Consider the following 13,320-nt stretch of genomic DNA (forward strand, 5'->3'; position numbering starts at 1 on the left):
GAGCAAATTGCCGTTGTCCTAGCCGCCACGACAGGCGACGATACCATCACAGTGATCACAGACTCCAAGGCAGCTTGCCGCCATTACCTACGGGGACGCATCTCCAAAACAGAGCTTCGCATTCTCAAGAGCATCCCCCGGCTCACCGAAGTATACCTCGTCCTGGTACCCGGACACGAATACCTCGAATGAAATGAGGCGACACATGCCGCTGCCCGCCCGCATACACAACGGGCGGGCAGCGGCATGATAGGAGAAAGGAAGGTTGTTCCCAAGAGGGAACAACCTTCCTTGCTGCACCCACGACCGACCTGCTCACCAGGTATGCCGACGTACTAGACGACTACCGTCACGACCTAAGAAAATAACCGGCACTGCACCCAAGACTATCAAGAAATGAATCCACCACCTTTCGAAGACTGCAGACCAACACATATCCCCACTGCACCCATCCTCACACCGTCTGCCCCGCTCAATACCCTGCCACCTGCAATTTCTGCCCTTTTCCGGGCATTCTGTACCACCAGGTATGGAAATGACAACAAACCCCAGATCTCACTTCCCATCCAACCCCACCCTACGAGCAGTGAATGGCATGCCTGATCAACCCGGACCCTGGGATCCAGCAAGACTTGGTGAGGAGGGCCCGGATAGCCAGTCGCAGCCAGGGTGTCCCAAACTAAGGATGCCCACCACTCGGCTTGTCCCTAACATATGCACCTGATGCACGTTGAATAAAGATTTATTAAATGAGAATGTGATAATTCTATTCTAAATGTCAGAAGAAATGAACTCTCAGATATTTTCTTTTTCTAGGCTCTCAAGCTAGGCAATTTTTAGTTATTCTGAGTCGGTCGATATTATAAAAAAAATGCCTCCCTCTTTGGTATATACCAAAAACGATCTAATTGAAGCATATATGAGTCCTCTATGACGCCATGGTGTGTCCTGACTTCATGGTGATGTCAGAGTGTCACGTCACCTCAAAGTGCAACGTGGCGTCACAGCACGAACGCACTTGGTCACGCGACATTACTGTACATGGCATCGCGACGAAACGTCAGGTCAGGTGCAGTAACTGTCACACGGCGTCCTTATGTAAGGTTACGTTATGGAACAACGTAACGCGATATCACAATGTCTATATATGGTGTAACCTAATGTCATGGTGCCACGTAAGGTTAGGTGAGGTACCGTCGCGATGCCATGTCATAGTGTTCCCTAACTTCACAGACTCACTTGACTCCACTGTGTATGCGATGTCATGGTATCAGGTGACGGTTTATATTGCATGATGATTGTCATTGTTAATAATAAAATTAGGGATATTTGGTCTCTCCGTCAAGCCTTCCGTGCTAAATATTGAAGCGCCCAGAAATGTGTCTCAAGATAAAGATATATTTGAAATATACACTTACGTCTTTTTTGTATTCTGTGTACGTCTTGCTGATGTTCTGATGCGGGTACACGATGCCTGTGGTGTCCCCGAAAACATCCGCCGCTTTGTCAATCACATCCCCCGCTGTCCACGTCAGAAGCGGCTCTTTTCCGGGATTGTGGAAGTAGCTGAGTTTGGAGAGGTCCCTGTGTCCACAGGCAGAAAAAATATTTTAATGACAGAAGTGCACGCAAAGATAAGAATATCCAACCAGTTTTCTTATCAGATAACTTGAACTAATGTTATGTTATCACTGATTTGTTTCTGCTGCAGAGGTGCATGATATTTCTGTCCGCAAGAACAATATAGAAAAAATAATTTAGAAATGCGGGATCGCAAAATACATACAAACTATGTTTATATTTCTGCTAACAAAGTGTGTGTGTGTGCGTGCGTGTGTGCGTGCGTGCGTGCGCGCGTTCGTGTGTGTGCGTGCGTGTGTGCGTGTGTGTGTGCGTGCGCGTGTGCGTGTGTGTGAGTGTGAGTGTGAGTGTGTGTGTGCGTGTGTGTGTGTGTGTTGTTTAGAAACATAAATTAACATATTGTCTTCCGGGGAACTAATACGCATTCAACAGCAGGGAAACAAACCTATCTAGTTTTATTGATATATAGGGCCACGTGTCGTCTTTCTCCCTTAATAAAATGGGGAAACAATTAATATATAGACGTGACGTCGGGTCAAATTACGCTGATTTTCCTTCTAAATGTAGCTAAAAATGCTCGGAAGGACGGACGAACAGATTTCTGGGATTATGGAGTTTCGGTAAAAACTGTTTTATCCTCTAATAGACATCTGAAGCCATTCCAATCTAAAACAACATGAACATCACGGTATTATAATAATAGTCACTAATAGGGATTACTAAGTGATTTAGGCCAAGTTTGTTATTAAGTGCTAATAGCCAGCAATAGCCGCTCGAAGCGATTGTCACCGGTGAGCATAGAAATTAAATTACGTTGCCACTAATAAGCACAAATAGCTAGCCGTTTGTAGCAGTTTTAGCAAATCATGCCATAAATAGATGCCAATGTCCAATATTAGCCACATCATGCCAGTTCTATTTGCATTGGCCAACATATCTTATTGTGAAAAATGTTAATATTGATCAGTTAGTCATTTCTAGCCATCTCCTGCCAACCAAGGCAAGCATAACAGCCATTTGCCAATATTAGCCGTTGAAGTCGAAAAAATTTCTAACCCCCAAATCGTGGAATTTGCCTATAAGATTTACGGATAGCCCAGTATACAGATTTGAAAAAAGGTATAGATGCCTATAGTCAATACAACCCCTCTTAGTCAATCCCGACCTTAAAACATAAATGCCACAGAATAGCGAAAGTCGCTAAGACCCGGGCATTCTCAGCTTATTTGGACAAGAATCGATGTCAAGCGCCCATATTACTTATTTCAAGCCGATCACATTTATGAAACACAAACAGCATAAAAGTTCAATATTAGCGGCAATGGCCTTCGAAAGACAGCCTGCTTCAAAGATAGCTGACTCCAGATAGTTATTAATATGAGTAATAATGATTTGGACCAATTTCAGTCCCCAGAATTTCTGAAATAAAACTAATATTCATTATCATTATTAGAAGCTTCTGTGCCCAATGCAAAACATTCATTGCTAATACCCAGTCATATTTCAGTGGAGCCCATTTCGTCCATAAAGATTTTGATAAAATAAAAGTGACCAATGATTCATAGAAAACATTATCTGTCAGTTTGTTGATTGGTGCACAAATATTCCAAAAGAATAAATAATTGTCATTACTGCGCACCTGAAATCGACCGAGTTCGGAAATGGCGAAATAATACATGTATTAACTAATAGTGAATACTACTTATTGAAATTAAATCAGTTCAATAAATAGTCACTTCATCCCATTATCTCCTAATTAAGACACAAAAGGAATATAACTACATTTTACCAAATAAGACTGACTTCAAAATCAGCAGACATATAAATAGTCAAATAAATATAAAATAATAATTAACCGCCTGGAATTATCGCTAAACGTAATAGGGCAAATATACCAGTTAAGTTAATTGCAAATAAGGCCTGTGCCGCATGTCAAATAATGCAGAATGCCTTAAATAGGAATTTATGGGAATCGATAGGTACATATGAATGTTTAGTGTAAGGGAAAACTAGTCGAGCACAACCCTAATATCAATCTAATTTTTTAGCTAAGTTGACCCACCCTCAAGAAAAGATGTCACCACTTTTGTGCCTCCCAACCACCCTATTAAATTTTAGGTTCAGTTAGTGTAAGTGGTCAGTTGTAATAGTAAAATAAGACTTTTTTTTTAATTTCGAGAATAACTGAAGAAAACGGTCAATTACAAGTGTAGCAATAAGTGAATAGAAAGAAATTAAGGTGTTTTTTTTTACTTATTAGACTAAGCAGAACTGTTAGATTTAGAACTGAAGAGTTTCAGATATTAGCCGTTATTATTGTAGGTGTATAAACTAACTGGAGCAACTTAAATAAACCACGGCCAAAACATTCACACGCTGATCGGTGAGGCGACAAAATCAAAACAAAGTCAATCCCTAACAGCTAATGCGGTAATCGAAAACACCCGAAAGCCGCTGCGGTATAGTAGAAAAATGTCTAAGAATTGTATGAGACGCATAATTCTGTTTACCTGCGAAGGCAACAACACGCGAACGTGTTCGATAGCAGCATTTTAGCAACATTATTCGGTGTTGAATGGTTAACATTCTCAAGTTACGAGCGACAGTCGGCAACACCGATGACTATATTAATAAGCCAACGCCCATCGGCAGACCCCTGCTTGTCAAGTGTATTAAATTATTTTGTTCAAACGAACAGAGTTATGTCTTTTCTTTTTTCCCAGAGTCATATCTCGGTTAACACAACGACGTTCGCACTGAAACGGTATTATTCAAGGAACATGATTCGTTACACCAGTTAATCATGCTCCGTATATTAGTGAGGGATAAACGTTAGGTAATATATCTGACTGCTGACTGTGGCAAGGGTAAACGCGTACTGTAAGGTGTCGGATCTAACTTCCCCCTGGTGCGAATTCGAAGAAGCTTGTGAGTACAGTCATCAGACTCTCACTCTGATTGGCGCGTGTTTAATGGCCGTCACCTGGATTAAACGCCAACGTGCACTTCACGCTTTCCACTTGTGCCCGCCTCCCCCTTTCCTGTATCCTCTCATCTTTCTACCTTTCCACAACTTGGTCCCTCTTGCAGCTTAGGGGAGGGGAGCGCTAAGAGGATTTTCTTCCCAGCAGAAAATCGAGGTTGTACGCTGTCCTTTAATGGACAAGAATGAGAAGGGGGCCCGAGACTTCGGTAAAGGTGCCCCAGTGAATCACGGTCTAATATCTTGACGGCTTCCAGATTAGGTTAAGCGAAAAGAGTAAGATAATCGGAAAGTCGAGTAATGGCTAGCGCCTGCATCACTGAGGCGTGTTCACCTTTACCTCAGGCGTTCCCTCCACTCTCTCCCCAAATGAACCAGGCGATGTTACGTCTACGAAAACACGCCAAGGGATTTTTCCTCAGCTCAGTCTAGCAAGTTCGATAACTCTCATTATCTGATTTAATGGCATCTTTGCATGCTGATGTCGGCCTTTTATCTTTTTGGCATACTATTGGTGAAAGTTAAGAACTTCAACAGGAGTGGTAATTACAAACACATTTTGAAAAACGAGAAAAAAATATTAACAGGAATCGAAGCACACGCAAAAACGCAGGTATGGAAAACGCAAACAATATAAACTATAGGCAGCATCCAATTCACAAGCGAGTATATATAGTGAAATATAAAATAGTAATGTTGTGCCTAAATAAGATGAAAACAAATAAGCATTTACGGGCAACCTGGGGACATAAAGCGTTGGGCAAGGTGTCCCGCGCGCCAAATCGCCTACAGTCATTTCCGCCACGAGGGCTCAAGTATATTTGGCCACGCGAGCGGCGCTCCGTCACTTATAAAAGGCCGTCGCCGTGGATGCGCAGAGGCTCTTGGGATCGCGGCGCTGGCGATGACAGTGAAAAAATGACTACGTGTTGTTGAACCAGTTCGTCGTGTCAGTCTCCGAGATGGTTAGCAGCGTGGGAATTCCCATACTGTCGTCCAGACGCGCAATGCTGCTCGTCTGTGAGGATAGCCGCAAACTGGGTTCCTTTTTAATTTTTACATTGTCATTTGTGTGTTTCTAAGATTGCCCGCGTTTGCGAAGTGTTTATTTTTTCGTATTCACCCGAGCAAATTGAATGGAATTCTGAACCTCTAACTACTACAGATGTCGTCATCAGAGGGCCCCGACAGAAACATGAGTTATGACGACGATATGACATTCGGTGAACATGTAGATTACGCAACCATCGACAAAAAAAACAGACGCTAGGCCTGGAGTCTCAGTACCGGCCAATGCTTCTTCAAGGGGGGGGGGGGGGGGGGTCTAGCTGAACTAAAGATGGCCATGGCCATGCTTCTTCAGTTACGGCGCCAGCAGATGACGCGCCCAAGCCCCGCGCCCGCTAGAACCCCGCTGCTAGAACCCCACCCCTAAGGACTACCTACGGCACTCGCTTAGCGCTCTGGTTTTTTCGGGGTACGAAGGTACGAAGTCCCGTGCTCCCCTTCTTGGGCATGAAATGCAGGTAATTTCCGACTTGGTGACGCTGGCCAATGCGGCACTCATCACACCAGATTCGCAGTGGGGAATCCTTGTGAGCAGATAGGAGCTATGGGTGGCCCAGCCGCCCAATGAACTTTGTCTGAAGGTAACACATCGGTTGCACAGACGTAAGCGCAGTCGACTCCAGGAGTCCCAGAAATTTGGACATATACTTGCTGAGCAGCGAGGGCATCCTGCTGCGGTACATTCACCAAGCGGACGATGGGTCCTGGGGCCCGCTTTTCCGAACTGTAATACCTCATACATTCCGTTAAGTCATTCATAACTTATATGCATGGTTCAGAGCCGACAGCTCACAGCAATGGGAGCACGACTTGCGAAACTTTGTTCCGAATTGCAACGTGGCCAGGCATGAGGTAGGATGTCATAACTTACGCACGTAGCTGCTCGTTATGCGAGAAGGCGAAACCACGAAGTGGCCTACCACCAGGTTTAATGCACTTGATTTAAAGCAGGTACCCCTGGGAGTGTGTTGCCTTTGACATTGTCGGTCCCTTTACTCGTAGTCCACGCGGCAATCAATATCTTCTAGTAATGACCGACCACTTCACGAAGTGTGTCGAAATGTTTCTTGGCGCAAGCTGAAGTCGAGGGAAATCTGGGACTGTCTTCTCGAGATGTTTGCGCGCTTTGGCTTTGCCGCAATGCTCGTTGGGGAAAAGACGTCTTATGTTGTTAGCGAGGTGTTCGTGGATGCTTGCAAGGCACTAGAGATACGGCACAAATGGACTTCGCCGCACCATCCACAGGCGAATATCACGGACAGAAGTGTTGTAAGTTGGGCGATATGGTGAACGCTGTTACGTTCGCCATGTCACGGAAATAGTCCGCCATAACCTGAAGCTGATTCTTGTAGCGCATACAAAGCGAAACAAAAACTGGGGCGCAAAACTGGCAGAAATGGCATTCGCTACCTGCCCGACAATCAACCGGTCCACGGGTTTTACTCCGCCTAAACTCAACTTTGGGGAAGAGCTCGCGTTTCCCCTGGGAAACGGACTTCCTTGCACGGATCCAGCATGCACGCAGCGCGCCACTACGCAGTTCGCACAAGATCTCCGGAAGTGTTCACGGGGAACTTGCGGGAAGCTCGAGAAAGCCTCGACGTCTCGAGACTGCAGCAAGCAACCAGCACAACAAGGGGAGGCAAAATCTGTAGTTCAATGTACGAGATCTCGTGCTGAGGGGACCTCAACCACTGAGTGATGCTGCTACATGCTTCACGGCCTTTTTAGCAAAGAGATGGGAGGTTCTCTACCTTGTTCGCAAGAAGCTCTCTAACTTCTCTTACGAGCTGGGAAATTGCAAATCTGGTAAAGTATGCGGGTCCATTCATGCCACCGGCCTAGAAGCTTTCTATGAATCCGAGGAGGCATATATGCTGCAAGTTTCACATGGCACCGGTCCGAACCACCTTTCGGAAGATTCCACACCGTCTCTGCCACGATACAACCTACAACGGCGTGAATTTGACGAAATGAGCTCGCGCTTTAAGTGCATTATGTTCGTTCCAATTTCCTTTTTTTTCTGTAGTTTTTTTTTTTTTTTTTGGAGGGGGGAGGGGGGAAGAAATGAAAGCAGACGTGCTCCCCTATCGCTGTTGGGCAGGCGTCGTTTTCTAAGTTTTAAGTTATATAAGTTGTCACAGTTCTGTTTGTTCAGGAGAAAACCTATCGAGGAAAAATTTCAAAAATATTTTCATGACCCCATTAAGTGCAGCACTTGCTCCTTTGAATAACAAAATAAAAACTTAGCATTGGTTGCTCTATACTTGTAGCGAAATACTGCCCTAGCCGACGAGAACCCTCGATGTTGGAGCACGGCGAAATGCAGAGAAGTGAAATTTTCCCCATCCAAACAGTCGCATGCATAAAATTAGTTTGCAACAGCTGTAACAACAGCTGTCGTGCTCTGTTTACTTTTAAGCCGTGACTGAAGTCAGCGCGACAAGCACGAAGGCACCAGGACACTGTTTTGAAACGTTTTCCCGCAGGCGGTGCACTCGCGCTAAAAATTCACTTTTGAAAGCCAGGAACACGGGTGTGTGCGTGTGTAGGCGTTGCAAAAGAAGATGAAGGGGGAGGAGAGGGCCAATTCAGGAACGGGGGAAAGCTCGCGCTGGTAGCTTTGGTTGCTGTCCAAGCTTAAGGGCAAACCCAGTATAGTGAGAACCTCACCGTGGATTATTGTTTCATTTTTTCGCCAAAATTCAGGATGCCTCGCCGTGCACGCACCGTAAGAGCGGGTGTCGAAAAGACATAAAAAAGTACCTAACCCAAACGTAAAAAAAATAAGAAAAAAATTGAGCGCGTGTTGGGTTCAAATGTTCGAAAGGCACTCCCTGTCGTTCTCTATTTGGCAGTGGCAGTACGCGGGTAGAGTTTGAGGGAGGGTAGGACACGAGCGCACGAGGGGACTTCAGAACATCAAGCTCTCGTGGGAATGTTTTGTGGCTAGTCTAAAAGCAAGCTGCTTTGTCTCTACTTACTCTTCAAACGCTTTCTAATCTCGAACGTCGGCCTCCGCCGTTCGTCCTCCGTGTTTGAGCTTATTGGAAGTGTGATTAGAGACAAACACAGCTATTTTTCCGTCGATTGACCTAACGTTCCAACGACAGCTCGATGTTTTTACGTCCCCAGGCGCTCTAGCCTCCTTCTCTTTCTCAGTTTGTACCCTGCAGCCGACACCGCGTTGCGCCGGTGCATACAGACAACCAGTCGAGCGCACGAACTAGCACGGTAAGGCTGTACCTCGGAAACCTCGCAGCGGATTCCAAGAAAGCGGCTTTCAGTTACGGCGCGCTGAGGTGGCTCGTCCTAGACCAATAGTGGCTACGTTTAGACGTAAGCGATCGTAGCGCACCCAATCTAGCAGGGGCCAGTCGCCCGCAGCCTGTCTTTCTTCTCATTCATCTAGCCATCTGCTACCAATCGAAACAGCCTGTTTGTTTAAGACGTATTTTAATGATTTTTCCACCACCTTGATCTTATGTCATTTGTGGGGAAGATGAGGGGTGAGAGATGAGGAATACAATGTGGATGAAATGCTTAAAAATAGTGCCGGATGCCGGCTTCTCGAATGAACTTAAGCAGAGAATCCAGTACAATCTTCCTGTGCTGTATGTCGTCCCCTGGTCGCGTCCACTCTACGAAAGTTTTGGGTCGATGACAAACGGGGAGGTCGTATATGGTGGCCCGCCTTGAGCGTACAGTGGCTCTGCATTCCCAGAGAAGATGTAATATAGTTGCTGGACTCTTGCTCCCGCATCGAGTGCAGTCACCGTCAATAACCGGCCCGGGGTCATCGGGATGTCGGGCTCGCCTGGCTCTGTCCAGCTTAGCCTGCAGGGCAGGCGTTATTGCCGTGTTGGTGCGGATCCGGCGCAGAATAACGCGGTCGCTCCGGCTGTATTCGGCAGGTAAATCGCCGTTCGGATCTTGAGGGACCAGATCTTTCACTGTCTTGCGCCTCCTCGTCCTTTCCAGGGACAGGAACTCGTCGGGGTCAAGGGGGAGGACATCATTTTCGCCTTCTTGACTTTGCTCCTGTTGCTCCTGGTCTGGTCTCGCAGGCGCAGCTTCAAGCGCCGTTCTGGCAGCATTGTCGGCCTCTTCGTTGCCATATATGCCGGAGTGCCCCGGCACCCATCCAATTCGAAGGACGCGTCCTTCATCTGCAAATTGCTGGCCTAATTCTCGCAGCTGTCGGACGGTGTTGCTATAGGTGTCAACCTTGTCGCATTCTGCGTGTGCCTCCCTGCTATCAGTGAATACCCATACGTGTTTGTAGAGGGCTTCTGTCTTGTTGCAGTGTGTGGCCGCTTGTTTGGCTCCTGCCAGTATAGCTTGTAGCTCGGCTTCCTTGAGGCTACATTCACCCTTAAGTACTTGACTGCATATCATCTGGGAGTTTAACATGAACCATCCAATGGCTCCTTGTCCGTCTCCTCGTAGTGCAGCATCTGTATATACGTACAGGTTGGTGAAATCGCTGTTGTACTCTCGAACAAAGTCGATGTGGTCCATGACTCTTTGGAACCGCCGCTTTTCGTTGTCCTTCCCGATGTTGCGAGCCAGTGGGGCAAATGTAGTAAGCTGCATGGTTGTATCTTCGAGGCTTCAGTTTGGGAGCGTCGGAAGGTGATCCATTGCGAAACCAATATGTCGCAATATGGCTCTTCCCGCTTCTGTAATCTTGAGTCGGTCCAGTTGCGCGTCCTTGAGTGCGTCTGCCCCTCCTTGAGAGTATTAAGCTTAGTGTGAATGTGCAGGTCTTCGATTTTTGCAAATCGTGGAAGTCCGCTAATTGCTCTCATAGCTTCCCTGTTGAGCCTTTCAAGTTTTAGGACTTCTGTTTGCGTAAGTCTATTGTAAATATATGCATAGAGTGCTTTCGAAGTCAGAAGCGCCAGGGCTAGGGTACGTGTTACCCTTTCTGTGGCTCCCCTATTTCTTCGTGGCCACTCTTCTGATTAAGTGCAGCGTGCTCTTCCAGGTTTTCGTTACCCTCTTCATCCAGGTATGGGGCCTTCCGTCTTGATTGAAGAATAGTCCGAGAATCCTCAAACTTTCAACTCTCTGTATCTCATCTCCCTTCATGGTAAGCCGTATGTTCTTTGTTTCTGTCTGAGATTGAATGTGTCGGTTGCCCACCACTTTGTATGATGTCTTATTTGGTGCTGCAGACATGCCTACGGAATCCAGAAACTCTACGATGGTGTCCAGTGCCTCCTTTAGTACCTCTTCTTGTCTTCCGACTGCTCCGCCTTTGGTCTAGATTGTGATATCATCTGCATAGACAGTGAAGCAGAGGTCTTGGATTCGGGCCAGGCGAGGCGGGAGATCGGCCATGACTAGGTTGAACAGCGTAGTAGAAAGGACTGCGCCTTAAGGGGCTCCGACCCCATTCGGTGTTTCTGGACCTGCGGTGTTTCCCACTTTGACTGTAAATTTACGTCCCTCCAAGAAGGATTTGATGAAGTTGAGTGGTGCTCCTTGGATACAATGGGCGACTGCGCTGTCGATTATTGACTTGTGTGGTACGGAGTCAAACGCTTTTTTGACGTCTACTGCTACAACGATGCGTGGATCAACTTTGGAAGGTGCTTCCAGCACATCCGTGTAGATCATCAAAAGACTATCTTGAGTCCCGAGGCGTCTTCGGAAGCCTGTTTACGTTTAGTGAAATGTGCCATTGTTCTCTAGAATGTGCTGAATTCTGTATAACGCCATTCTTTCTGTGAGCTTGCATAAATTCGAGGTGAGTGAAATAGGTCTCATGTTCGCAAGCGGCGTATGGGCGTTCCTGGTTTAAGAATTTGGATGACCCAGGACGTCTTCCACTCTTCTGGAACTTGACCTGTGGTCCAGATTTGGTTGATCCATGTTAAGAGCTGCTCTGAATGTTCGTCTGGCAGGTTCCTAAGAAGAGCATAGGTAATGCCATCTGGGCCTGATGTGCTCTTGGTTTTGCATTACCTTAGAGCCGAGATCAGCTCCCCCATAGTAAAGGGGGCGCTGGCAGGATCCCCTGGAGCATAGTATTGACGCTTGTAAGTCTCTTCTGGGGCGGGTGTTGCGGGTTGCGGGAAGAAGAGTTGTCATGGCTTCTGCTGCCACTTGGTCTTCTGAAACTCGCAGTGCCAGCGCCATGTTTTGTGCTGCAGTCCTGCTCTTTTTTCGGCCTTGCATAGCTTGGGACGTCCTCCACATCTTGTCAAGGCCCCTCCTACCGTTGAAGGAGCCACAGTGGTCTTGCCATTGCTGCCTAGCAAGTTGGTTGGCGTACCTCTTCGCAGTCGCCGTCGCCAGATTGAGCTTTGCCCTCAATGCTGGTGGTTTGCCCTCATTCTTATATCTTTCCAGGGCTTCAATTCGGGAGGCCCATAGGTTGAGAAGGTGTGAATCCGGTGTCGGGTCGCCTTCCTTGACCTTTATGTCTTGTGTGGCTTCCTTGAGGGCTGCCTGAAATCTTTCTGTGAACCCGCTCTCGGTCAGCCCTTGAGTTAAAGCTTCCCTGAATTTGTCCCATTTCACTCGTTTGTGTACCCGCTGCTTTACGCCGGTTGAGAAATGGGTCAGTCTTACGGTGATTGGTAGATGGTCACTGCCCATACAGTTTTTTGAAAGTTGCCACTCGAGTTTGATGTTCCGAGTTGCCCAGGTGAGGTCGGGTGTGGTGTCCTTCTGCTTTGCGTGCATACCTATTCGCGTAGGCATATCTACGTCGTTCGCGAGTCTAAAACAGTTCAGTGTCATTGCTTCAGCTATTTCCTCACTTTTTGGTGAGTCACGGGAGTATCCCCACATGGTGTGCGTCGCATTGAAGTCCCCACCCACGATGATTGGTACCTTCCCCGCTGCAAGTTTCAGGTGTGGGATCCAAGCGGTCGCGTTGCTGCGTACGTTGTATCCCGGGCGCTCATAAACCGACACCACCACCAACCAACGAGCTCCAATTTTCACCAGCACTGCCACAATTTCGTGATATTCGTTGCACCATTGCGACATATCGATCTGGTCTTGCGGTAGGTTATCATCTACGAACACTGCTGCTTGTCCTTTAGCTATCGGCACGTTCGGCGTATCAGACCCCCTGCGCGGTGTTCCTCGTTTCTTGTACCGTACGGTCGGAGTCATATATACGTTATACCCCGCTATTTTTTTTTTTCTACACCCCCTACCTCCTTCAGCAGGAGGGCTACTGGTTTCTCTATAGTTAAAACACGTTTCTTCAGTTCACTCACTTTTCCCGCAAATCCGTGACAGTTCCATTGAACAACACATGGCGGCCTCGGGGCTTGGCCCCGATTTGAAGCCCTGTTATTAGTTGAAGCCATCTTGACTTTCGTGCCTCATCGTGTTGCCGCTTGACGAGTTTTTTTTTTTTTTTCTACTATATTCTTGACCTTGGAACAATGAGCGGACAGCCACGTGCAGGATTTGCGTTATCATGGCTTTAAGCTCCTTTTGCACGATCTCTCTGACCACGCTCATGATGGTATTCTGGAGATCGGCCTTGATGCTGGCGATCATTCTCTCCATAGAGGACTTGAATTCCGCCTTCTCACCAATGTTTGATCTCTATCTCAGCTTGCCTGGGATATGTTTGTCGCCGTGTATATGGCTTGGTGTTGTAGTGGCTCGGAATGCCGTTGGGTTGTTCTTTCCATCTGCCCTCGAGACGGTACTCG

The 13,320-nt window shown here is 47.0% G+C and overlaps 1 protein-coding gene across 1 annotated transcript in view; it reads right to left on the reverse strand.

Annotated features, from left to right (window-relative positions):
* LOC115327224 (putative acyl-CoA synthetase YngI) overlaps positions 1 to 10,228 on the reverse strand; it is a 73,375-nt gene extending 63,147 nt beyond the window's left edge. The window contains exons 1-2 of the mRNA XM_040220249.3: positions 9,450 to 10,228; positions 1,419 to 1,587 (exon numbers count right to left, since the gene is read on the reverse strand). Coding sequence (XP_040076183.3) covers positions 1,419 to 1,587; positions 9,450 to 10,228 — 948 coding nt within the window. The remainder of the gene's footprint in view (positions 1 to 1,418; positions 1,588 to 9,449) is intronic.
* Positions 10,229 to 13,320: the final 3,092 nt, after the last annotated feature.

This window comes from Ixodes scapularis, unplaced genomic scaffold (assembly GCF_016920785.2).
Source record: "Ixodes scapularis isolate PalLabHiFi unplaced genomic scaffold, ASM1692078v2 ptg001212l_1___fragment_1__unscaffolded, whole genome shotgun sequence".
NCBI lineage: Eukaryota > Metazoa > Arthropoda > Arachnida > Ixodida > Ixodidae > Ixodes > Ixodes scapularis.